Source organism: Gracilinanus agilis, chromosome 5, assembly GCF_016433145.1.
Source record: "Gracilinanus agilis isolate LMUSP501 chromosome 5, AgileGrace, whole genome shotgun sequence".
Taxonomy (NCBI): Eukaryota; Metazoa; Chordata; class Mammalia; order Didelphimorphia; family Didelphidae; genus Gracilinanus; species Gracilinanus agilis.
The window spans coordinates 254,076,021-254,102,950 of NC_058134.1; the positions used below are offsets into that span (position 1 = coordinate 254,076,021).

Sequence of the window (26,930 nt, forward strand, 5' to 3'; positions counted from 1 at the left end):
TGGTCTTAAAGAGTTCTTGTGGCTGAAAATATTATTAACTCTGCTGCTGACCTCGGATGACTGTCCTCGAATTTTGCTAGACTGTTCTTCTTATTAAATATTTACTCTTGAAAATATAGTAAAGAATTGGATTGCTGTGATGTCCAGTCTTATTGGATAGCATTTTTTTCTCTTTTAAAAAAATGTCTCATTATAAGAGACAGATGCTTTCTGGGTGGGAACAGTAGGAAAAATATACTAGTAAATAATAGTTATGTAAAAGCATCTATCAATGAGCTGATGATAGGGATGGCTGATGATTTTTATTAGGTTTGGAAGTTCTTTAGAAGAGAACTCCTTTAATTCCATGTGAACTGGAATGACGTCCAGGAATTGATGCAGAGTGAAAGGAGTAGAGCCAGGAAAACATTGTACACAGAGACTGATACACTGTGGTATAATTGAACATAACAGACTTCTCTACTAGCAGCAATGCAAGGATCCAGAGCAAGGCTGAGGGACTTATGAGAAAGAAAACTAGCCACATTCAAGGAAGAACTGTGGGAGGAGAAACACGGAAGAAAAACAACTGCTTGAACACATGGGCTGATGGGGATAGTATTGGGGATGTAGACACTAAATGATAACTCTAGTCCAACTATCAATAATATGGAATTAGGTCTTAATCAATGATACATGTAAAACCCAGTGGAATTGTGCTTTGGCTAAGGGGGGGGGTTGGGGAGGTTGGGGGAGAGGGAAAGAACATGAAATATGTAACTATGGGAAAATATTCAAAACCAAAATAAATGAGTAAACAAATAAATAAATGAAACTATAACTCATGGGAAAAAAGAGAAGAGAACTCCTTTTATTAAATGCAGGCTGGAACTTTCTCTGGAATTTAGAGTCAGAGAGATGGGTAACCCTGCAGCAGGGAGAGCTTAAAGGACTCACCAGGATCATAGAATCTCTCTGGGTCAGAATCAGCAAATCTTCCTAGATTATGGGAAATCATCATGCCACATTGTCTCTCAAAATTTATTTTTTTAATCTAATAAGGAGTTTTTGTTATTATCTGAATAGAGCTGTGACTTTAAGATACATAGCTAAAATGGGAATTTCCAAAATTTTCAGAGAATGTTACCAAGATACATTCTACATTTAGAAATTTCAATACCTTTTTCATTAAAATAAATGTAACATATGCACTAAAAAGCCTTTGCTGATAATATCAGACACAAGTCATACTGATTCTTTCTTTTTTACTATCTTTCTCCTTCATCCCATGCATTTACTCCATCACCACTGGTCCAGACCTTATGCATCTCCAAAGAGATTTACTGCAGTGCCCATAACTGATCTGTCTGCATCTAGTTTCTTCCCACCATTTTTATTCAATATAGTTTGCTGCTATTCTCAAATTTGTTTTTGGATCTGTACTATAATTGCATTATTATGGAGACCTCCTGACAAGGAAACTTTCCCTTCTGAAGCAGATGAGTTTCTTCTGTGTTATTTATATGGCAGATTCCCTGGGGCACAGATAGATTAAGTGACCCTGGATGTAAGTTTGTGTATCAGGTGGAGCTTCATCCAAAGTCTTCCCAATTCCAAGTCATCTCTCAATGTTGCTATTATTCCTCTATTACAGTGCTCTATCAAACTTTCCCTAATAACATTTGCCCATGCTGACTTCTTCTTTCTCAATTCTTTTTGCACTTATACTTTTGAACTCTTTTTGGACTTGCAAAATTACCTATTACATATTTATAGCTATGAAATTTATGTAATTACATAAATGTAGAGTTAATGCCATCCTCATCTTTGTTGTTGTTTTGAAGAATACAATTTTAACCAAATTTTAACTGGCTACAAAGCTGTGATGCATAATTTGGGATTGTTGTTTAGTTTTTGAATCATGTCTGACTCTTGTGACCCCATCTGGGGTTTTCTTGGCAAAAAAATCCTGGAGTAGTTTGCCATTTCCTTATCCAGCTACTTTTATAGATGAGGAAACTGAGGCAAACAGGGTTAAGTGACTTTCCCAGGGTCACATTGTCAATAAGTGTCTAAATCTAGATTTGAACTCATGTCTTCCTGACTCATGGCTAGATACTCTATCCACTCTACCACCTTGGCTGCATAATAATATCACCCTAACTTCACATATGCATATCCCACCCGCACCACTAGATAGTATAATAAAGCTTTGTCTAGGGTTTTAAGTATTATAAAATGCTTTATATGGGATGTCCCCAAAATCCAGTGCCATTTTTAGCTTTCAATAGCACTAAGGCTTTGGGGATTCTGAATATATTCTATCGTTTCCTTCCTTAACTCAGCCCTATTGGATTCTCCCAATAACCCCCAGGGGTAGGTGCTATTATCATTCCCATTGTTCAGATGAGGAATGTGAGGCTGAAAGAAGGTTAATGAATTGTCCAAGGTCACACAGTCTTAAGTGCCTGAGAACAAATTCAAACTCAGAACTTCCTGTTCCAAGTCCAATACTCTATGCACCTTGCCACTTGATGGCTGGATTATGTAGATAGTATATGTATTTAGATAGATAGATAGATAGATAGATAGATAGATAGATAGATAGATAGATAGATAGATAGATAGATAGATGATAGANGATAGATAGATAGATAGATAGATAGATAGATAGATAGATAGATAGATGATAGAATGTTCAATCATTTAAATTATGTGTCCAGCTCCTTGCTTGGGATTTTCTTGGGAAAGATACTTGAGTAGTTTGCCTGTTCCTTCTCCAGCTCATTTTACAGATGAGGAAACTGAGGAAAACAAAATTAAGTCATTTGTCCAAGGTCCCATAAGGAGCAACTGTCTGAGGCAAGATTTAAACTCAGGTCAGCCTGAATCTAGCCCAGCACTCCATCTGTGCCACCTAGCTGCCTACATGGTGTATAGCTCTGCTCAGATAAACATTTGTCAGATGATGGATGGGTGATTTCTTCTTGGGTCTTGTTGCTAAATCCTGAAGATTCATAGTTTTTAAGTGCTAGAAACTGAGCATTAGTCAGGAGGATACACAAATTAAAGTGAGACCACAAGACAGCAGGGTTAATGAAGGATTTCAGAATTAGTGAAAAGAAATGACCTCAATTATTTTACTAAATAAATAAAGCAAGCAGATTAATGCTCCCAAATTATTTATACTCTAAAATAACCAATTTAAAAAGGAGCCAGTCATGCACAAATGAAAAAAATAATAATTTTAGATCCTTCCTCACCGTTGGCACTAATAACCTTTGTATAACACTAATTCACTTATTATTAGAGGGAGGGAAGGGTAATTAGGACAGTTACCACAGAGGTACTTCTGACATCCACAATCACTTTGAAAGTCTTGGTCTATTAGAGTGAGTTCACCCTGTTAATTAAAAAGAAATAAAAGAGATTATCAATAGTATTAAGCAACACTTTTCAGTGCCACAACTTACAGAATCATAGACTCGAAGCTTCAGTTTTCTCATCAGTAAAAAAAGCTAGAAGACTTCTACTATCTTCTACTATTTCTACGATCTCATTTTGTCCACCTAGATAGGCCTAGAATGAAGAAGCTATTTTTAATCCTCTTTTCACAGATAAGTAAACTGAGATGGAAAAGTTAATTGACTTGCCCAAGATCATGAAGCCAGTAGGTTTCTGAGATGGGGTTTAACTCAGTTCTATAATTCACAGTTATACAAAATTTTAAGGTTTACAAAACACCTTGTTCACAGCAACCCTGACAGAACATAGTGCAAGTATTATTATCCCAACATGAGAAATGAGGAAGCCAGATAAAGAAAGACAAAGTGATTTCCCCATGGTCAAGTGGTATATCAGTAATAGAACTGGGAATCCCCTGACTCCAGGTCCACTCTTTCCAATTCAAGATATTATTTCTCTCATCTTGTATTCTATTTCTATGTTCCGTTTACATTTATATCCTGTTTTGTATTGTAGTTTTCCCTACATATGCTAGGTCCCCTTACAAGATTATAAACTCTATGAGGGTGTGGACTATCTCATAACATGTGGAACCCATGATTTGTCCCATTGCTACAGATGGAAAATTGTATCAAGTCTGGGGACTAGAATTCCAATGAAGACCTGGTTTCCGTAGTTCTCCCATGTCACATCCTGTAGTACTTCTGAGTTCCTATGTTTGGATGCTTCCATTCCTCCCTGGAGAAATATGTCACCACATCCTCCAAACTCTTAATTATAGTTAACTATATATAAAATATTAAATTCTATATGCATAATTAAAATCTATTATATATAATATGTATATAACAAGACCAGCTACTGAGGACACCTTGAGTTGATTCATCTGGACAGAGTTACCTTGCCTCAGCTTCCCATTTGGCCGATCATTAGAAAATGATAGTCGTCTTTTTTATACTAATCATGAACATTTTGATACAAGAAGACCAAAATACTCATAAAATGATTTTTCTTATTGTCTTCAGATGTGTAAAAGTCCTCCTTTAACTCCCTTATTTGTCTTTCAAGGAGAACCTGTGAACCATCCTTCCATTTAACTATATCTTTCTGATGTCCACTTGTTTTATTTATACTAATAATATCCAGAGTAACATAATTCAGGATATCCAGTAATATGCAGACTACATAGGCTTTCAATGAGCATGAAAGAGATGATTGGACAAGAATCTCACATTTAGAGGACCAATAGTTAATATTTGTTCAGATGCTCTAGAAGCTATTATTCTTAGCACCATGTGGCACTTCTCTGTTACTCTATCATTACTATTGTTAAAAAAGGAATGAGCATAGAGGGCAGATAGTTGGCTAAGTGGATTGAAAGCCAGAGAAAGGAAAGAAGGAAGGAAGGAAGGAAGGAAGGAAGGAAGGAAGGAAGGAAAGGAAAGGAAAGGAAAGGAAAGGAAAGGAAAGGAAAGGAAAGGAAAGGAAAGGAAAGGAAAGGAAAGGAAAGGAAAGGAAAGGAAAGGAAAGGAAAGGAAAGGAAAGGAAAGGAAATGTGGTTTCATAGGACTGTGCTTTATTTTGCATTTTTCTTTCTTCCAGGGATCACTATGGCTAAACAATGTGTCTCCATGTAGATAGCCTGCTGGGGATGGCATACTTTGAGCTTAATTAAGGTGGTCCTCAGAAGGCAGACATAGACTGATGGATGTGAAGTTTTTCTAGCATGAACCTGTTAGAACTAGCACCATAAAGAAGCATCCAAGTATGTCTTTTTGGATCATCCATATGAGATCATTAGATGAAACAGGCAATATCAAAGCATTTTGAAAAAGTTAAAAGTGTCACGCCAATATAAGGAATGTATGTTATTATTAAAAGATGAGTTTGACTAATTCAGTGGCCATTCAACATTAAGTATCTAATATGTGCATAGCAGCTAGGTGATGCAGTGGGTAGAGTGATGAGCCTGGAGTCAGAAAGACTCAACTTGAAGTCAAATCTGGTCTCAGAACTTACTAGCTGTTCAACCCTAGGGAAGTCTCTTAACCCTGTTTGCCTCAGTTTCCCATCTGTAAAACGGAGCTAGAGAAGGAAATTGCAAACCTTTCCAGTATCTTTAACCTAACCAGTGTCTTTGCCAAGAAAACCCCAAATGGGGTAACAAAGAGTCAGACATGACTGAAAAGTGACTGAAATGTACATAACATTACAATGCAATCAGTCAGAAGGGAGGGAGGAAAGGAGAAAATCTGAATCCCAAAATATCAGAAAACATTGCCAAAAACTTTCTATATGCAATGGAAATAATAAATAAGCAAATTTTTGAAAGAGTAAATGAATGAATAAATAAATGCCTATAAAATAATAACATTATAATAAGTGTACAACTTGACCTTTAAATGATAAATGAAGAAAGTAGCATGATAAAGTAAGCACAGTACAGGAGATAGCATTGGGCTTGGAGTCTGGAAGGCCTAAGTTCAAATCCTACCTAAGACGTTTATGAACTATGTGGCCCTAGGAATTATTTAATCTCTGAGTCTGTCTCCTTTTCCTCAAAGTGGAGAAAACAATGAAATCTACAAGGGTTGCTGTGAAGTCCAAAGCCTTTTGCAACCTTAAAGCACTATATGAATGTTAGCTCTCATTAATCCCATTTGGTTAATACAAATTAAACCATATCCTCTGCCTACTTTCCAGTGCCTCTCAGGAGAATTCAAGAAAAAAAGCAAAAGATAGGAGTAATCCAAAATAAGTGTCCTTACCACATTACAAGTTGGTATAACAATATTTTCACAGCTACATTCTAAAAAGGGGAAAAAATAATACATTATCATCCACCAAAATAAATTACTGTGAAATGCATTAACATACTGTTACTCTGAAATATGTAAAAATCAAGGTTAGTTACCACAATGCCACTCCGGACAGCATTGTCCTGACACATTTTCTTTCACAAGTTTCTTATCTTCCGGGCAGTTAAGTGGAGGTGGGGAGCAAAGATTCTGCTCACATACTAAAAGCAAAAGCAAAACAAATAAACAAACAAAAAAGAAAGAAAAGAAAAGCAATAATATTCCTCAAAATTAATTCGATCCGTAAGTCTATTGCTCCTACTGAAATCAACTCTCAGTGGCCTTCCCTAATCAAAAAGGATTCAGTTGATATATGACCAAAACTAACTATTGACCCAACTGGTCAGACACCACATTCCTTCATGGTAGGAACGAATAAAATAATGAATAGATAGTATGGCAGCTCTCATGTCTATGCCAGCTAAAACTCATGAGGGTTCCTTGGAAAATAGCTGGTGAGGGAGATGGGAAGAGAAAGATTTATGAACTCAGGTAGATATGAGACCCTCATCCTAAAAAGTCAAGCTAGTTCTTCTGGGAGATAAGGACCCACTTTGAGGAGCAGAGCCACAATCCAAAATTAAACATATAAGAAAACTCTACGACATGGTTAACCTGTGCCTGGAGAATTTGGGTGTGAATTATAGTATCTGGTCTCACAGCAAACATCTAATTTGATCCTCTTCCAATACTCAAGATGTCTTAATCACCAGCAAAGGCTAAACACATAGTAATCTTTTAATTAAATTGGACTTACCACAGTAATACTGAGGGCAACAAAGATGTGTGGTATCAAGATCCACGGTGAGAAATTCTCCCTCTGTGCACAATGGAATAGGCTCAGTACAAGGTTCACAAACTGGAGGAAAAGACCAAAAAACATCAAAGATAAAACTGCTATTAGAGATACTCTGAGTCATTAGAATGCAAACTCCTTGCACTTAAGGATTGTTTCATTCTTTGTACTTATATCACTGCACCTAGCAAATTAATAATGCTTTTTGATGGATTATTACTTTATAACTCCCTTGAAAAATATTCTCAAAAACAATAGACAAAGTTTCTTCAAGAAAAAAATGTAACTGACATTTTTTACCAGGTAAAACATTTTGGTTTTTGGTTGTTATTAGTATTACTAAGTAATATTTATAGAGCCAGAAGCTAGCTGGGTCTTTAAGTCTAGTAGACAAATCCAACTAGTAGTTCTAATAGGGAACCTTTCTCAGAATAATATTTTTAAATGAATGCATAAAAATAAAATACATTTGATGACAAAAGAAAACTCAAATATTTTGATGGATATTTATCAAAACACTTTAAAAAAAATCTTACCTTCCATCTTTGAATCAATACTGTGTATTGGTTCCAGAAAGGGTTAGGCAATGGGGGTAAAGTGACTTGTACAGTCACACAGAAAGGAAGTGTCTAAGTCCAGATTTGAATCCAGGACTTCCCATCTCTAGACCTGGCTCTTAATCCACTAAGCAACTTAGTTGCCCCCTATCAAAACACTTTTTAAAACAGTTCATCAGCCCAAGTTAAGACCACCTTCCTTAGAGGGAGGTCATAACAATTGGGACAAGTTAGCTCGAGTACAGCTGTGAGTTTACTTTCTCGACATTTTAGATAGATACAAAAGAGAGAGTCCACTGGTTTCAGTAGCTCTATGTAGATTTCTCTGAATTGAAAGATCAGAACACACAGCAACAAATTTCAAAAATCAATATCAAATTAAGGTGTTTCTCCTATTCAATTCTTCCTTCTTCCAAGAACAATGGGCTAAAACCATCATACCACAAAAAGGGGAGTAACAGCAAGGTTCTCCCCGCTGGACTTGAATCTCAAATTGATCTTCCCTGCAGTCAGCTGGAGGAGGTTCAGGACACTCCAAAATGTCACATACTATAGAAAGAAAAATAATTTTTTTCAATTATAAAGATTTTTTATTTTACCAATTACATGTACTAAATTTCCACATGAGTTTTCTGAAGTTATATAATCCAAACTGTCTCTCTCACCCTTCTCTTCCCACTCCTAAAGTTTTTTTTAAGTAAAATAAGGCTAAATAAAGCAAATAAAAGTTTTTTTTATTTTTCCCTTTTTAAAAAAATTTCCAATTAACAACTTTTATTCCTTTCTCTCTATAAAACATCAGAATTGTTTTCTAATATACTCTATCAGTATATGACATAGACCAATCTGAGCAGTACCTAACCAACAAAGTATATTCTGTGCCCATAGTTAGCCACCTCGACCAAGGAAAAAGAGAAATGATTCTTTCTCTTTTATTTTTTGTGAGACCAAGAATAGTCATCACAATATCAGTTTGATGCTGTCATACTGAAGACTGACTAGCTTTAGAGACCCTAGTAGTAGTAATAGAAACATATAAGATGTCTATATGCCTCAGGGAATTTTTCCAAAAAGTTGCTCTTAGAAAAATATGAACAAATGCTGTTCTATAGTTTCCCAAGTGTTATAAAGAATGAGAATATAATTCACTACTCTGATTAGATGATGTGTTTCACTTCTTTAGATCTATAAGCCTTAATAGTTTTAACAGTTAAAATATTTAAGACGATTTTTTATTTAACCCTCATCTTCCTTTTTATAATAAATGCTGTCTGTTAGTTCCAAAGCAGAAGAATGATAAGAGCTAAACAACGGGAGTTAGGTGACTCGCCCAAGGTCACATAGCAAGAAGGGGTCTGAGGTCAGATTGGAGCCCAGGACTTCATGGTTCTCAATCTACTGAGCCACCTAGCTGCCTCCTATTTAATAGTTTTAATAGCTATCATCTACATTGAGATTTTGGAAACCATCTGTATCCATATATATATATTTTATACATAGAATATATCTATACCTATGTATATCTACACACATATATATATAAGTCTAGATATGTTCATGTCCTCTGTGTATGATATTTATATATATATGTGTGTGTGTTATACAGGTATCTAGGTCTACATACATGTACATTATACGCAATGCATGTATAAATATGTTAATGATCACAGATACATGTATATATGTATAACTATATTATATACAACTGTATTATATATTATCTATATTACATATTATATTATTACATATATATTAACTATATTGTACTATTATATATTATCTAATCTTATTATCTTATATATAATTATATCTATAATGTACATCTATTATATTATTATAATATACATCTTTTATGTCATAATATTTGTTATAGAGGATTTGGAAGGGAGGTAATATGGGGATTAGGTAGGATGTAATAGGGAGATGCAGGATATATTATGAGGCTGAAGCTAGGGGTAATAATTGGTAGGATCAGGGAATAAGACAAGGCAATATAGTGGGTAAGGAAGGTTCAATGATGAAGGATGGCAGTTGAGGTGGTAGGAGAAATAAGGGAATGTCTGAGTTCAGGGAGTATAACACTGAGGTAACAAGGATTGCCAGGGAGATGATGAACTAATTTAAACAAGCAAACAGCAGTAGGGAATACAGACTAGGACTCAGGCTAAAGACAAACACTAAAGGGAAATAGACTGATTGAAATTAACAACAGGCTTTAGTTAATTTCACAGGAAGGGACTTGTTTGCAGTTACACCTTCCTTCAAGATGGATACCCGGCTTCCCTCAAACCCAGAGTATGTTGATTCTATTCCTCTTCTTCCCTTTCTTACTAATTAACTAATGAAGTAACCAAACGATCTGTTTAAACACAAAGGGGTTTATTGTCTTCTCAGGTTAGATTGTCAGGGTAAAAGGATCAAGGAAGCCCTAAGAGCTGCTTAGAGAAACCTCAGGTGGAGGAAGGGAAGCAGGAATGGAGTCTGAGAAAGGTTCTGCCTTTAGTCAGCTCTCAAGGTGATTTTGAAATCAAAAGGGATTAGGATGATGGATACAAAACCTCTCTGGATAAATTACTTCAAGGGTAGGGCTAAATTCTCACAGATTTGAACTAACTCTCTGATTCACTCTCCTTATTCACTCCTCTCAGACATTTAGGTAAGGGAATTGAAGGTAGGAAATGAGGTAGGATGGGGAGATTCAAAGGTTTTATCTAAAGTAACAAATTTCAAAAAACTGCAAAACTAGGTTAAGGTTTCAATCTCCAGAAGGAGCTCGGCTAGCCCTGGTTCCCTCCACGAGTTCCCAGGTCCAACTGAAACTCTTCCAAGATTCTAAAACTTCTTAACTGACATAAGCACTCAGCAAAAGCCTGCAAACTGTTAAGCCCTCCTCTCTGTAACACATATTATACTATACATCTATATTACACTTAATATTCAAATGGCACTGTGATCTTGCAGATTTGAGAGTCCCTTCCAAGAATGCAAATGACAATCCATCTGTGTCTGCCCTTGACCCTTGTCCATGCCCTCCACAGATATCCTGTACACTTACATAGTTTGGATCTGTGTGTATATTATACTACACCCATGCAAGTTTATGTGTCTGTACTGTGTACACATTGTACGTAGGGATGTATTACTTACCACACTGGTATTGTGGGCAGCAGTGAAGTGGGCTGAAGCCTACAAATAATTTTTCAGTACTTTTACAAGTTGGAATATCAGTTTCACACAAAGTCATGTCACAGGCTGAGGGAAAAAAAAGAAATGAAGTCCACAACAATCATGAGTAAAAGAGCAGATCGTCCCATGCTAAATTGAAAATATGAGAGTGGGACTTCTAACATGTACCCTATTCCCCAGATATAAAGAGGGTGGAAAAGAAAGAAATGTCCTTAAATGTCATAGTTCAGAATGTGAAAGTCATTTTTGAAAATCTAGATTGTTACCCATTAATGGCCCCATAAACAACTCCTTTATGGATTTTAAAATTCTTTTTAGATGTGTTGATTTTTTTTATAATTTGTAGATTTGTAAAATTGTGTATATTTGTAGATTTTTTTAATAATTTGTAGATTTGTGGGGTTTTTTTAAATTTCTGACTTCTCTCTTTTTTAAAACTCTTTCCTTCTGTCTTAGAATAAATACTGTGAATTGGCTCCAAGGCAGAAGAGTAGTAAGGGTTAGTGTTGTGAGGAATATTACTGAATTATTATTTAGGAGACCTAGAAGAAAGGGCTGGAGAATTCTAAATGGAATGGGGAAACAGGAAGTGGCTTGCTCTCTCTCTGAGACGGACTCCATGGTGGTTGGGACAAGTTGTAACTGATCCTGGGAGACCTCAGAGGAAGTAGAGTTTGCACCCAGACTTCTTGATATCCAGAAGGAAGACAGTCATCTACTTGTGGGAGATTTTTGGAAGAGACTATTAATCCCAACCTGAGCTGCAGGTTAACTTGGGCTGGGTTAGCTCCCAGAATCTACCCACCTGAAGGAGTGCTGATAGTGGTCTTGGAGGAGCTGCAACATTGCTGGAGTGTGTCAGGACTCTGCTGTGAGGATACCCACTTCAGTCCTGCTTTTTTTGGGGGGCTTGTCTTGCTTTAGTTCTCAGTTCAGTGTAGATAAGTCCCTCCCCTGACCCTGTGGTTTGCCCATAGTCTGGAAGTGTAGAAACCCCTATTCCCATCCTTTAGACTAGTGGTTCCCAAACTTTTTTGGCCTACCACCCCCTTTCCAGAAAAAATATTACTTAGCATCCTGGAAATTATTTTTTTTTAATTTTAATAGCAATTAATAGGAAAGATAAATGCACTTGTGGCCATTGCCGCCTCCTGGATTGCTACAGCACCCACCAAGAGACAGTGGTGCCCACTTTGGGAATCACTGCTTTAGACCATAGTTCCCTTAATTAAATTTGTTACAAACTCTTGTCATTTGCTTGCTAATTTTCACAGGCCCCTTGTCTAGGTGAGGCAGGGTGATAGTTACTTCTGTCTTTTCCCTTAACAGCTTAACCCAATTTCCCTATCTTGTTTGGTCCCACCTTTTGTCATTCCTTTCTCCTACTCACCCTTCTGAACCCACATATAATATTTAAGTTCACTCCCCTGGTTTTCCCCATAAGATTAGGCAATGGGAGTTAAGTGACTTTCCTAGGGATGTATAGCAAAAAAAAAAAAAAAAAAGTGTTCAAGATCAGACTTGAACCCAGGACTTCCTGTCTTCAGTCCTGACTTTCAATCCACTGGGCCACCCAGTTGCCCCCTACCTTCTGTCTTAGAATCAGTTTTAAGATGAAAGAATGGCAAGGGCTAGGCAATCAATGGAAGCATCAATAATATGTATTGGTTCAAAAACAGAAGAGCTGTAAGGGGTGGCAATGGGGGTTAAGTGAGTTGCCCAGGGTCACAGAGCTGGGAAGTATCTGAGAATACATTGGTTGTTTGATTTTTAATAACTCAGAAGCAAACCTCCACAAGGCTTGCTTTTGGAAAGCCAAGCCAGCCTTAAGGACATGCCCTAAGATGAGTACAGCAATTCTAGTGCAGTTTGAAAACAGGCACAAATAAGGAGTCTGGTGAATGCAAGGAAGGATTACTTTTCTCGGGAAGCCACACTCCAGCTGTTACATACATACCACACAGTTTCTCTGGACAGCACGACTCCATGTTCATGATGATGTTGACAATTTCTCCTTCTCTTTCACAAGTTGGAGGCAATTCTTCAATACAACTGGGCTCTAAAGGAATCACATTTCCATTTTCCAAACATTCGTAAAGGCAGCACCCTTCCTCTGATCCATTCCAAATCTCTCCAGAAGTGCGGGGTTGGCCCTTATTGTCCGTACATGCTAAAAGAAATAAATAGTGTTACAAGAGTTGATTTAATTATTATAGAAGAAAAAAGTCTGCAGGGTATTATTCTACCTTCTAACATATCACAAAAGGCAGTATCATCAGCCTAAATTCCCTCCCTAAGTGTTAGAAAAGAGACAAAATATTGTCTAGTAGAAAGAGTGCTGGTCTTGGCATCAGGAGAAAAAAAAAAAAACAACCAACCTAGGTTTGATTTTTGCTTTTGACATTTATTAGCTATGTGATGGAAAAATCCCTGAATTTTTCTGAACCCCTATTTCCTCATAGTCAAAATAGAGAGAGTAATACATATAGTAGCTGCCTCACAATTGTGTAATGGTCAAAATAAGTACTTATCACAATGTTAAGGATTATATGGATGCCAGCTATCATTTTCACCATTTCCTGTCTTATAGGTTTACATTTTTCCATGTGAAAAAAACATTTACTTTGTTACATAACCAAAATTTTTCATTTTTTTTATTTTTATCTAAGATGAAGTTAAGTCAAATCAAGTCAACAAATATTTTTTTAAGAGTCAACTATATGCCAGGCATTCTGCTAAGTGCTAGAGATACAGAGACAAAAATAAAAACAATGCTTTCCAGGAACTTGCGATCTAATGAGGAAGAGAACATGAAGGCAACAATGTACAAATAAGAAACAGATGAGATAAAGCAACCATGTAAGAGGGAAGCCACTGGTATTAAGGGAAATTAGGAAAGGCTTTTTGTGGAAGGTGGGATGTTAGTCCTGGTCTAATGAGGAGGGAAAGAAATTTTGGGCATGAGGAACAGTCAGTGAAGATGCATCAAATCCAGAGATCGAGTAACATGTGAAAGAAGATGCTAGAGAGTCACTGGAGTTTATTGAATAGTGGGTAACATGTTCAGCCCTTCTCCTTAGGAAAATAAATGTGACAGTTGAATGGGAAAGATAGACCAGAGTGAGAAGCGACTTAAATAGGAGGATCAGCCAGAAGGTTATTACAATAGACCAGGTCTGACATGATGAGGACCTACACCAGGGTGATGGCAGTGTTAGAAGAAAAAAGGGATTGGACATTGGAGATGCTGCAAATCTAGAATTGGCAGAACATGGCAACTATATGAAAGATATGAAAACTGGGAGAGGAGAGGTTGCAAGATTGGATTTCGAGCATGGGTAACTAGAAGGTTGGCAATAACCTCAACCATAATAACAACTTTAGGAAGAAGGAAAGGTTTAGGGAAAAAAATAAAGAATTCAGTTCATAAAGGCTTAGTCTAAGATCTATAAGGGGTATCCAATTTGAGTTGTCCAATAGGCAGTTGGAGTTGGGACTAGCATTGAAGGGAGAGATTAAGACTCAATAAATAATTCTGAGAATCATCTGCATAGAGAAAAATAACTGGACTTATAAGGATAATAATGAATAGTCTTTATCCATTTTAATTCTATCATTATATCCATTTTTATTTTATCAAGAAATTCATAGGTCACAGTTCTGTTCTTTTCTCTCTCTATGAATCTGTGAGAAAAATTTAATCATTTGGGCCCCAGTTAAATGTACAAAGAAGGGGTAGGAGATTTGGACTCACTGAATCTAATTTATACCATTTATAAATTACAGGATCAGATTAGATGATTAGAGCCAGAAATCATATAGTTTAAACTCCTTACAATAAAGATAAGGAATATGAAACCAGTAAAGGTTATGTGACTAGCTCAAGGTCATGAATGAAATATAGAACCAGGATTTAAACTTACCACCTCTAACTATAATTCTAGTTCTTTTTCTACCTTACAATACTACCTCCTTAAATTACAAATTTGATTTTTCTTGAAAATAACAAATTGTTGCAAATAAACAAAAGTAGAGAATAAAAAGGAAATGATATTAATTTTTTAAGGTCAGGATGGTATGTAAATATATATTCATAATATTGAAAAGATTTGAGTATACATTCAAATATATGTATATATATTTAAATATTTTATTATCAAAATGGTTTTGTTGATCAAGAGGTGAAAGACCTGATTTCAAGATTGGCTAACTACTAACCTCTTATAGACTCAAGGTTCTCATCAATAAAATGGGGACAATAATAATAATCTCCCAGAGTTGTTATGATGACCCAGTGAGATAATGCAGGCTATCCAAAACTATATATTTAGATGTTTGGATTACCCCATATATGTGAAATGCTTTGCTTCTTTTGTTATTGGATAATTAAGTAATGATTAGGTAGTTATGATATAATGGAAAGAAAGCTTGCTTTGGAATGAATGGATTTGGATTCAGGTTCTGGATGTTCATCCAAGTTCTAGATCACTTCACCAATCAGCTTCAGTTTTCTTATCTGTGAAATAGGTATGCTAATAAATACTAACATCTCTTAACATGCATAATTTTTGTGAAGATAAATACTGAGAACTGTTAAACACTATACAAAATTAACCATGACTACAGAGTTTCATATTTTATTTTATTTTTATAGATGTCTTATTGTGAAAAAAGTGTGAACCTTTTGACACACCACCAGAATCAATAACTCTAAAAGCAAATCAGCCTTCCATTTCCCAATGTCGAATGTTTCTCATTGCCACCTGATTTCACTAAGGCTTAAACAAAATATAGATTGCAGCATCTTATGTATTTGATAAGAACTTCACTTGTGCACACCATTTTTAAAATGACAAACTTGTTTCTAGTGTATATTTTATCTTCAGCATTCTTTTACTCTAGCTTTTCACACCATATCTAGATCTCACTTCTCTTGTCTATGTAATATTTGTCTATCTTACCATTTTACCTCATAAGACGTAGTATGGTGATGTCAACAGAGTGCTGGAATTAAGACCTGGAAGACCTGGGTTCAAATCCTACCAATGATAATACTATGTGATCTTGGGTAAATGATTAAAATATTGATCACTAGTTTCTTCATCTATAAAATAAGTCAGTTGGACTGGATTCCTTTACACTTCCTTCTAGCTCTAAAGACAGAAATTGTAGCATTCACAGTGGCTATGGTCTGATAAAACCATGTTGTAGATGGGCTAAAGCAGGTTGAGGGTAATCAGGAGATCTCAAACCCTTTGGTGAGTTGGGGGATGTCCACCCCAAGGATGTGAAGATTTCCCCAATGGAATGGGGCATATGAGAACAATTTGTTCCAATAACCATGAAGGCAGCTGAAGTGGAGTTTTCAGAACTTGATAAGATATCAAAGACCCCAAAGTCTGCATTCCGGGACATCACCGATTGTCTTGACTTTTGCTTGCCACTGGACTTGGATGGATCTAGAACAGAGTGAGGCTGGCAACTTTATGCAATTCTATCTCATTTAAATCCAATTAGAAAATAACAGTAACTTCTAAATCTGTGATCCTTATCTATAATTACAATCAAAATTCTCTGGAAATCATATTTTAATTTTATAATTATGAAATAATGAAAAACAGGGAAGAGAAAGAGAAAGCATGAGCTATGCGTGACTGGCTGCTCTTCTAGCCACTTCCTATGCAAGCCCACTACCCTAACCCAGAGTAAGACTGCACCTTCTTAGTCCCTAATTCCAAGGGAAGAGTAGCCCTCCAATTTATTTGTCAATAATATCCTTTGCAATGTCCTTTTCCCAAGCCTCTTTGATTGCCACACACACTTCAATTGGGACAAGAGGAAGGTCTTCTGGACTTGAGGAATAACCAACCATACTATGTTTAGAATCATCACACAATGGCCTCAGACACTTCCCAGCTGTGTGACCCTGGGCAAGTCACTTGACCACCATTGCCCACCCTTTCCACTCCTCTACCTATGAGCCAATACACAGAAGTTAAGAGTTTAAAAAAAAAGAATCATCACACAATGCATGTACAACATCTCCTAGCATGTTAGACAAGAGGAAGGAAAACTCCACCCATGGCCTCAGAAAGATGCATTTCAGAAGTTTCAAATGTAAGATTTTTGCTTTAAATTCAAAAGGTTATTTTGGGGTACCAAATTGGGGTTCAGATGAATATTCTTTCCACAGTACAATAATCTGAAACCTAATTTTACAACAGCTAGGAAAGATGGAAGATTAATAAAATTAATGTTCTAACACATATTATGTTAAAGCAGCAAGGTCCTTAATTTTGCATTTTTTCATCTGCCAACATAAAGAAGAAAAAGTGATTTGAGAAGCAGACAAAATATCGTTTATTTAGTTACAATGTGAGGCTGAGAAGAAAGCCTCTCACTTTTGAAACTAATTAAACTTCTAACTCATTTAAAGTCTGTTCCCACCTTCATTCTTTCTTTTTTTCTCACTTTACCTCCATTGACTCCAAGTCTATTGCTAAGTGTGCAATGGAAGGAAAAGTTAATGTAATCAGTTTTACAAATGAAATGCTTGCCAAATCCCTTTGTTCTGCTACTCACCACATTTTTCTTCTTGAACACACAGAAAGGAGTCTGGTCTATGAAGGATAGTCCCATTTGTGCACACACAGTCTTCTCTAAAATGTTGGCAAGATGGGTCTTCTTCAAAGTACCATTTGTTCTGACATGTTTTGACCGTACAAGATTGAGCACAAGGCTGATATTCCATGCCTTCAGGACAACTCAAAGCTGTGAGATAACAGAGTTTAAGGGTAACACAATTCAAGTCAATAGAATATACATTAATCAAGCATTCACTTAACTCTGTTTTTCCCATATGAAACAGCACTAGATTCTTGAGGAAAATTTGGTAATCTTTTAGTCACTGATAAATAACTATTGTGCAGTCAAAGTTAAGTCATTAAGTGCTTTAAAAGGTCATCAAGTTTTCTATACATTTTAGATACGAAACCTCTATTCAAGAAACTGTCTATAAATTTTCCCCCTATTTACTGCTTTTCTTCTAATCTTGGCTACATTAATTTTATTTCTACAAACTTTTTGTACTTAATATATTCAAAGTCATACATTTCACATCTTACAATGCAAATCAAAATAGCTATGAGCTATCACTGTATATATGAAATGATAGAAGGGCAAAATGATAAATGTTGGAAGGGTTGTAGGAAAACAGGGACACAGCAACAGTGTTGGTGGAATTATGAACTGATCCAACCATTTTGAAGAACAATCTGGAATTATGCCCAGTAAGTTATAAAACTGTGTTTACCTTTTGACCCAGCAATACCACTATTAGGTTCATTTCTTAAGGTGATCAGGGGGAAAAGAGAAGAATCGATATATTCTAAAATATTTATAGCAGCTCTCTTTGTGGTGGTAAAGTGGAAATTGAAGGGATGTCCATCAATGGGGGAATGGCTAAACAAGTTGTGGCATTATAATCATATAATGGAATACTACTATGCTATAAAAATGATAATCAAGTTAATTTTTTTAAACCCTTAACTTCTGTGTATTCGCTCCTTGGTGGAAGAGTGGCAAGGGTGGGCAATGGGGGTCAAGTGACTTGCCCAGGGTCACACAGCTGGGAAGTGTCTGAGGCCAGATTTGAACCTAGGACCTCCTGTCTCTAGGCCTGACTCTCAATCCACTGAGCTACCCAGCTGCCCCATCAGGTTAATTTTTTAAAAAACACGGAAAGATCTACATGAAATTATGAAGAACGAAACAAGCAGGGTCAAGAGAACATTATATACAGCAACAGAAATATGGTTTGAAGAATGATTTGTATGTCTACCACCAGGGAAAGAACTAATAAATAAAAACAAGCAAGACTTAGTCTTGTATATACATATATCTTTTTGTCGAATTATATACACATCACTTTTTGTCAAATGTTGCCTTCTCTAGTGTGGGGAAAGGAAGTAGGAATGGGGATACCTGGTGGGTACTTTAATGTAACAAAAAAACTGAATTTTTTAAAAGGTCAGTAAGTTCTACATCTAAAATTCTTCAAAATTCTAGGAACACCAACGAAATAATGAAATAGTCCGGGCTCTCAAGAACCATCCATTCAACTGGTAATCATTCTCTTGGTTTTAAGAAATCCATTTAAATTCTTATAAAAGTAGAATCAAATTTTCATTGAGATAAAATTGTGTGATTGAGAGCCAGCATAGTACAAAGGTATCAGCCAAACCATCCAAAGGCCATGTGCAACATAATACTCATGAGTGTAGCCAGAAAAAGATTAAAAAGTCAGTGGGAAATATTCAACAAAATAAATAAAAATATAAGACATAGTTATCATATTTTAAAATTAAGTCAATATAGGACCTTCTATGGCTTAGCAGCCAATATATCTGAGTTTGACACCAATTTTATAGTGGATAGAGACCTAGCCTTATAACCAGGAAGAATAGATACCAGGTTTCTCCTAAGAAATATAATGACTGTGACTCCAAGCAAGGCTGAACCTCCGAGACTCAGTTTTTTCATTTGTTAAATGGGAATAATAATAGCACCTTCTTCAAAAAGTTGTAGTGAAGTTTAAATGTGATAAGACCTATAAAGTGCTTTGCAAATTGTCAAACACTATATGAATACTTCCTATTATTACTTTTATTATTACCATGATCATTATAATTATTTACTGATAATACTCTACTAGCCCGTCTTGTATCATTTTGTTTTGCTTTTTCATGGCAGAGAGTTGAACCCAAGCTTTTGAAAGATGTCAGTGAAATATGAGTTCTTTGAAGACCAGTCACATTGGAAAGGTGTATCTAAGTTTAGAAACAATAAATACCAGATTGACACCAAAGCAATCAATTTTTAGCTATAGTAGTTTTAAATACTATCTTCTAAGTCATTGAAGAGTTGCAATCCAGATCACTAGAGTGCATCCACATTAATGAAGTTAATAAAATTACAAATACTTGAAGTTTTTAGAGTTCAAATATGTATATTCTCTATTATTAAAAAGAAGCATCACAAAGACATCAATTGCCCAAGATGTACTGAACATCGAGTCCATTTCCAGATGAAGTTGAAAAAGAAATAGAAATAACTCTTAGCTGTTCTAGTTTTGTCTAAGTAAGAACTGAATAGCAGGCATCAAAAGTAATTTGCATCTAGCAGGAAAGAAATTCTACAGAATGCCTGCTAAACAGTGATCAGGAGTAGACATACTTAACATATGCTTTAGGATTACATTGAACGTTGTTTTTTTTTTAATTTAAGGGAGAAAGATCATCGTAAGCACTTTTAAGTTTAAAACATCCATTTCGAAAGAAAAATTTAACCTTATTATTACACTGAATAAGTTCTTGGGTACTATATTTTATAGTTTTTACTGATTAGCAATGAGTTGACAAAACTAGACTTTTTAAAAAATATATTTTTCTTCAACAATATGTAAAAACAATTTTAAACTATAGTTTTTCATTTTAACTCATTTTCTCCTCATTCTTCCCTCCCCTAAAACTCCCAAAATGGCAAAAAACCTGGTATAGACCTTATATGTGCGACAATATATAAATGATTTTTCCATAACAGTCATTTTGTAGAAGAATTGATGTAGGTGTTTCCAGCTCACCATTTTTTGTAGCACCATAGTATTCCATTACCATCACAAAACATACTTGTTCAGCCATTCTCCAATTGATGGGCATCCCCTCAATTTCCAATTCTTTACCACCACAAAATGAGGAGCTATAAATATTTGGAACAAATAGGGTTTTTCCCATTTGATCACTCTGGGACACAGACCTAGCAGAGGTTTTGCTGGATCAAAGGGTGTGCACAGTTTTTAAATCCTTTGGCTGTAGTTCCAAATATCAGTCAGAGTTTTTAAAAAAAGATTTGAAGTTTGTATGCTAAAATGGTATATTATTTTAGAAATATAAAGCATCACTCAATTCAGAAAAGCATTTCTACGGGCGAACCATGTGCTTGGAGAATGACTCTCTGCCCTGATTACTTACAACAATAATCTGATGTTCTCCACTGTATACAGATATCATATTTGTTGCACAAAGCTACGTAGGCAGACAATACATCACATTCATACTTCCAAAAATATGTATAGTTGATCCACATCTTCTCACAAAACTCCTCTGGTAAAACCTAGAGATGGGGGGGAGGGTTGGGGAAAAGAGGAGAAGGGAGACACTTTAGTCCATCCTACATAGGACCCTAATCATCCCATAGTTGCTTTGAGTTCCAAGCATGGATTGTAAATGTTAATCCATTTCAATCCTCTTACTGTAGGTATTCCTAAACCTGGAGTTCATGAATTTGTTGTTCTTAATTAATTAACCAATTAATTAATTTATAATAATCATTTTTCATTACAACTCATTTTCTCTGGCATTCTCGGTATTACGTGAATTTAAAAATATGATTCTGAGAAATAGCTGATAGATTTCACCAGACTGCAAAAGGGGTCCAAACAAACAAACAAATAAATAAAGGTTAAGGCTTCCCACTGAAGCATTTCAGATTTAAAAAGATAATCAGAAACTCTAAATTAAGTCATGTTTGGTTTATAGCCATAGAAAACACATTCTGGGCAAGATACCTATTGCTTAGGTTATTTTACATAAATTCATTATCCTGCTAGGAAAGAGACAGTAAAAAGAAAGTGGTTCTACACATATGGTTTTATGATATTACAACTATTTCTAGTTCTATGTTCTCTAGACACTAAGCGATTGTGATTTGCTGTGTAGCTCCTGAAATGTGCCTTAATTAAACATGGTATAATTAAATCTTGCTATGAAATATCCTTCAGAAATGACTGACAATATCAAACTTATGTGAGTAAATTTTTTAACTTTGTCAGATCTGAGCATAATTCATGTTTTCATCCCTTCTTTTCTTTAACCCCTCTTCTATTTTTCTTTTTTCTATCATGATATTCCCTTTTTTTTTCCATTTCTCCATAAACAATTATTCTTCCTTCATGATCTATATTTTTCCTAACCTAGATTCAGTGATGTTTTTGGTTTCATTTCCAATCTTCTTCCATTTGATTTCTAGGTTTCAAATTCATTTGTCATTACCCTTTAACCTGCTATTATTTTTAAGAAGAAATATGCTGTTTATATGAATATGTAAAAATGAAGGTTAGTTACCACAATCAAAATCATTTCTTTTATTCATAATTGAAGGAAATTCTAAATTTCAGCAAAAGGTTAAAGAAATTAAAAACATATTTTTCCCATCTAAATTCATGGCTCTTTGAAATCTGTCCACAGATTTCTCTTTTTAAACTCAGGTTAAAAACCCTTGCTTTATACAAAGAACAGACCCTCTGGGATATTTTAGAAGTTATCCTCACAGAAACAGAGATGAACACAATTATTTCCCTATTTTAGCCCCAGAAGCCTATAATGCATACTTAAATGAACTGGATGCTTTCTAGCACTATGTCCCCCTTCACCTCTGTTTCACATTAAAAGGTATTTTTTCTCCTTGCCAAAACAAATCCTTACACATGCACAAATGATTCTATTTCTTCCTGTCTTCCACAACAGAGTTCATCCTCTAACACTTTTCTTTCTCTATTATTATTTATCTTACTTTATACTGTTTCCCTATTTCCTAAAAAGGTACTCATGTATTTGCCATCCTCAAAAAACCCTCACTTGATCCATCCATCCTGCTAGCTAGCTATCTTTTTATATCTCTCTTCCATTTTGGGGCTAAATTTGGGCAGACCTCTACTACTTCTTAATTCTTTTCAGGCTGGCTTCCAACCTCACCATTTAATTGAAACTGCCCTTTCCAAAAATGAAAAAAAATCATCTCTTAATTACCAAACTTAATGGCCTTTTCTCAATTCTCATCATTCTTGACCTCTCAGCAGCCTTTGGCATTATTCTTAATAATCCTCTTAGCCTTTATTCTCTCTTCTTTCTCTTTTTTTCTGTTTCCCTCCTACCCATCTGATGACTCTTTCTCTGACTCTTTTCATGAGCTTTTACCTAAATTGCATGGAATAGCCCTGGGGATCCCCCAAGGTTCTCTCCTGGGGGCTCTCTCCATATGAATTTACATGATGATCTCATCAATTCACATGGTATACACACATACATATCAACCTATAGACTTATAACTATATATAATGATTCTCTGTCTATTGCAAACTCTCCCGTTCTCTAGACTTGGACATTTTTCTATCTATCTATCTATCTATCTATCTATCTATCTATCTATCTATCTATCTATCTATCTATCTATCTATATCTATCTATCTATCTATCTATCTATCTATTTTTCTGTCTATCTATCTGCCTATCTATGATTCTATACTTTTGTACTGCAAACTCTCCCAACCTTTAGACCTGGACATTTTCAACTGCCCAGTGAATATCTTGAACCAGATGTCCCATGAATATCTTAAACCCAAACTGTCCAAAATTGAACTTATTATCTTTTCTTCCAAACTTTCCCACATTACTCTCAAAGACACCACCATTATTCCAGTCACTCAAGCTTTTATCTTTTTGGACTCCTCATTCTCTTTCATCCTCCATATCCAACCAGTGCTCAGGTCTTTTCGTTTCTCTCTTTGCAACACCTCTTGTATAAGCCCCTTCCTCTCCTTGAATACCACTTTAGGGCAGGCCCTCATCACCCCATACCTAGATTATTGCAGGAGCTTTCTATCTCTATTCAGAAAGACTCTTTCCTTGAGTCTCTCCTCACTCTAATCCATTCTCTACCCAGTTATTAATTGATCTTCCTAAAGCACAGGTCTGACCACATAACCCCCTCATGCGGTAAACTCCAGTGGCTCCCTATTACCTCCAGGATCAACATATAAAATCCTCTTTTTGGCTTGTCAAGCCCTTTATCCTTTGGTTTCCTCCTACCTTTTCCATCTTCCTACCTAACCTAATCTGCAGTCCTGTGACACTGATCTCTTTTATTTCTTGCACAATATACCATCTCCCAATCCCAAGTGTTTTGACTGACTGTCCCCCATGCCAGAAATAATCTTCTATTTCATCTCTGTCTCCTCTTTTCTCTGGGATCTTTCAAGTTTCAGCTAACACCTTGCCCTCTGCTCCTCATAAAAGAAACCTTTGCCTCCCCCATTAAACTCTGGATTTCTTGACATTAGGCAATATTTATTTCTTGCCTTTCCTTGTTTCCCCAGGGCTTATCACAGAGCCTGGCAAACAGTAGTTGCTTAAAAAATGCTCATTGACTGATTCGTTGGATTTTAAGTGAAGGACAATAAATCAGTCAACAACCATGAGATAGGATATTTCTGATTTCTATAGGAAACCTGCATCTAAAAAGGAATATATCAGTTGCTACTGTAAAAAACTATTCTAGGTTTACAGTTTATTGTCATTATTTTTTAACCAACTTACTTTTTTATGGCATGGAATGAAAGCTGTTTTGTTTAGCAGCTCTACACAGTGACTACAATCATCTTCAGTACAATTTTTAACAGGTCTTCTTGTTGTAACATCAAATAATTTGTCAAGTTCCCAGCTTTCAATGAACAATCCAATATCATCCATATTTGTAATGATAGTGCCATTTTGCATCCTTAGATCATCATCTGGGTCATCATTACAAACACCTGAAAAGAAGACATCATATTTATTGGGGAAAAAATTAAGTGAAAAAAGGATACGAGCATCATGAATATGACCAAGTCCCTTTAACATGAATTTTTTTAAATGGACTTCATAAGATGAATATGGTCCCAGGTATACAGAACACTCATAATATCTTAGAATTCTACGAACAAGAAAATAAAAGGGAATATATAAAAGAGAAAGATAATTTAGCACTTAAAGAGGTGTCAGTGAAAATCCTGATGTAATAAGGGGAAAAATGACCTTGTTATCACAAATTATAAATTTCAATAGGCCGGAAAATACACATATGTACATTTGCCAGTCTCACCTCTGACATCCACTACCTGTGTGTGCTATGGAAGGCCATTTAACTTTTCTGGGCCTCAGTTTCCTTGGAGAGGGTTGGATTAGATGCCTTTTAAGATTCTTTCTATCTCTATTTGGAAGAGGGGGAGAAGAAGGAAGAGAAAGAGAAGAAGGAAAAAGAGAAGGAAGAGACAAAGGGGAAGAAAAAGCGAAAAACAAAGAAAGAATGGACAATTGGGATTTGATCCCAGATTCACTGCACTTTCCACTTTACTTCCCTGACTCCTTATTTGGTCTGGATTCGTGATGTCATTGGTTTGGGGGAATTCCAATATGGAAATCCCCTCCTCTGAAGCAGATAGACATTATTTTTTTCAACTTATAGATAAAATGAGTAATTTGAGGGCAAAAATTTAAATGACTTACCCGTAGACAAACAACGGTAAGCTGTCAGTTTTAAAATCAGAAAATCAAAGCAGAGGGGCCAACATTCAACTAAATTTAAGAAATAGATATTAAGGACTTAACATCTATAAAAGTACAGTATGCCTGGTAATATAGAATACACTAAAATGGGTGAAACATAGTCCTTGGCTTCAAGAAGCTTCCAGTATGATAAAAAGGGAAAAAGGGAAGTAAGCACAAATATAAATATATAACAAATATAACCAGTAAAGGAAAAACGTTGTGAAAAAAAGTTGAGATAAAAGAAGCAATTCTCACCACAAAGTCCTTCTGTGCTGTGATTAGCAATTGATGAAAAGTCATAGTGAATATCTATGATTCCTGTAACATGAGCCCATCTGATTCTAAATCCTCCTGGTGTGTTAACGACATACATAGCACCAGTATCCTCAATTGATAGGTCATTGTCTGAGAAAGGTAATGGAACCACGATCGAATCCACTTCTACCTAAAATATTCCCAAAATACTTTATGAGTAAAATGAAACTGGATAGATATGCAATCAGTTTAAAGAAGACCTCCCATATTATTGTTTTTATCTTATCAATCAACTTTTAAATTTCACTTTGGTTTCTTGGAGTTCCAGGACTCTTGACTGTACTACAACATCAGAAAACATTTTACATTAAAAAGATGAGCTTTTTCTCCCTGATAAGAAATTGGAAGTTATCAAGCAAATTTTGCAATTTCCCAAAGGCAATCTAAGCCCTTCCCTTCATAATTTATAGTTTTCTTTTCTGTGAAGTTATTTAAGTGATGGATCTCTTATAGTCAAAAAATGTTCTCTATGATCTCACAAATGCTTGAAATTGTTATCAGAAGAATCTGGCAAGATACTCTACATTATTACAAGCATTAAATTTAGTGCTATTGACCTAAAATGGAACTGAAATGGAAAACATAATCAATGACCAGACTCTGTTGTATACTTTTTAAAAAGTAGTATGGAAAGGGAATTGAATCACATGTCCAAAAACCTGGTTTTTAAGTACCATAATGATCAAATCAACTAGTTTTTGAGTTGAAGTATTGGAGCACATAAGCACTGAGATCCTTTTTAGTTCTGAAATTCAATGAAGCTCCAAATTTTTATTTGTATACATGTGTGAATACAAATATAAAATTCTCAGTTTAAAGTACTAAGAAAGAAAACCACTAACAATAAACAGTCTGAATTATGGGATAATCTGTACAATATGAATAGCTTATTACTCTCATAAATATAAAATCATTAGAATGAATCAAATCCTCACAAAATAAACCCTTACAGAAGAAGTGATCATTAGAAGTAAGCAAGTGTTGTTAAGAACAAATGGTGCCAGGCCAAGCTCATTATGTTTGGTAGCTTTCAGACTGGCAGGATCTTTAGATTTAGAACTTGAAAAAACCTTAAATACCAGCTAGTTCTGCCTTCTTCATTTATGAATGAGAAAACTGAAGCCAAGTGACTTGCCTATGGATACTTAAAAAATATGAAACAGATGAAATTCGAACCCAGGTTTTCTCATTCTAAATTCAATGCTCCTTCTACTGTGCCCTATTCATTCTAATAAATTAGGGAAATGCCAAGAGCATAGAAAGGGATATTTCACCAAGACTTTTGCCAAAGCTTATCACTACATCTTTGTTTACAAGATAGAGGAATGTGGACTGGATATGGATGAGGGTGAAT

At 35.5% G+C, this 26,930-nt stretch overlaps 1 protein-coding gene across 1 annotated transcript in view; it reads right to left on the reverse strand.

Moving 5' to 3' along the window:
• OTOGL (otogelin like) overlaps positions 1-26,930 on the reverse strand; it is a 220,029-nt gene that overhangs the window by 16,987 nt on the left and 176,112 nt on the right. Inside the window, exons 42-52 of the mRNA XM_044679180.1 lie at positions 25,517-25,706; positions 24,272-24,486; positions 20,870-21,011; positions 17,424-17,612; positions 12,799-13,011; positions 10,803-10,907; positions 8,097-8,204; positions 7,060-7,161; positions 6,359-6,463; positions 6,213-6,253; positions 3,319-3,382 (exon numbers count right to left, since the gene is read on the reverse strand). Coding sequence (XP_044535115.1) covers positions 3,319-3,382; positions 6,213-6,253; positions 6,359-6,463; positions 7,060-7,161; positions 8,097-8,204; positions 10,803-10,907; positions 12,799-13,011; positions 17,424-17,612; positions 20,870-21,011; positions 24,272-24,486; positions 25,517-25,706 — 1,474 coding nt within the window. The remainder of the gene's footprint in view (positions 1-3,318; positions 3,383-6,212; positions 6,254-6,358; positions 6,464-7,059; positions 7,162-8,096; positions 8,205-10,802; positions 10,908-12,798; positions 13,012-17,423; positions 17,613-20,869; positions 21,012-24,271; positions 24,487-25,516; positions 25,707-26,930) is intronic.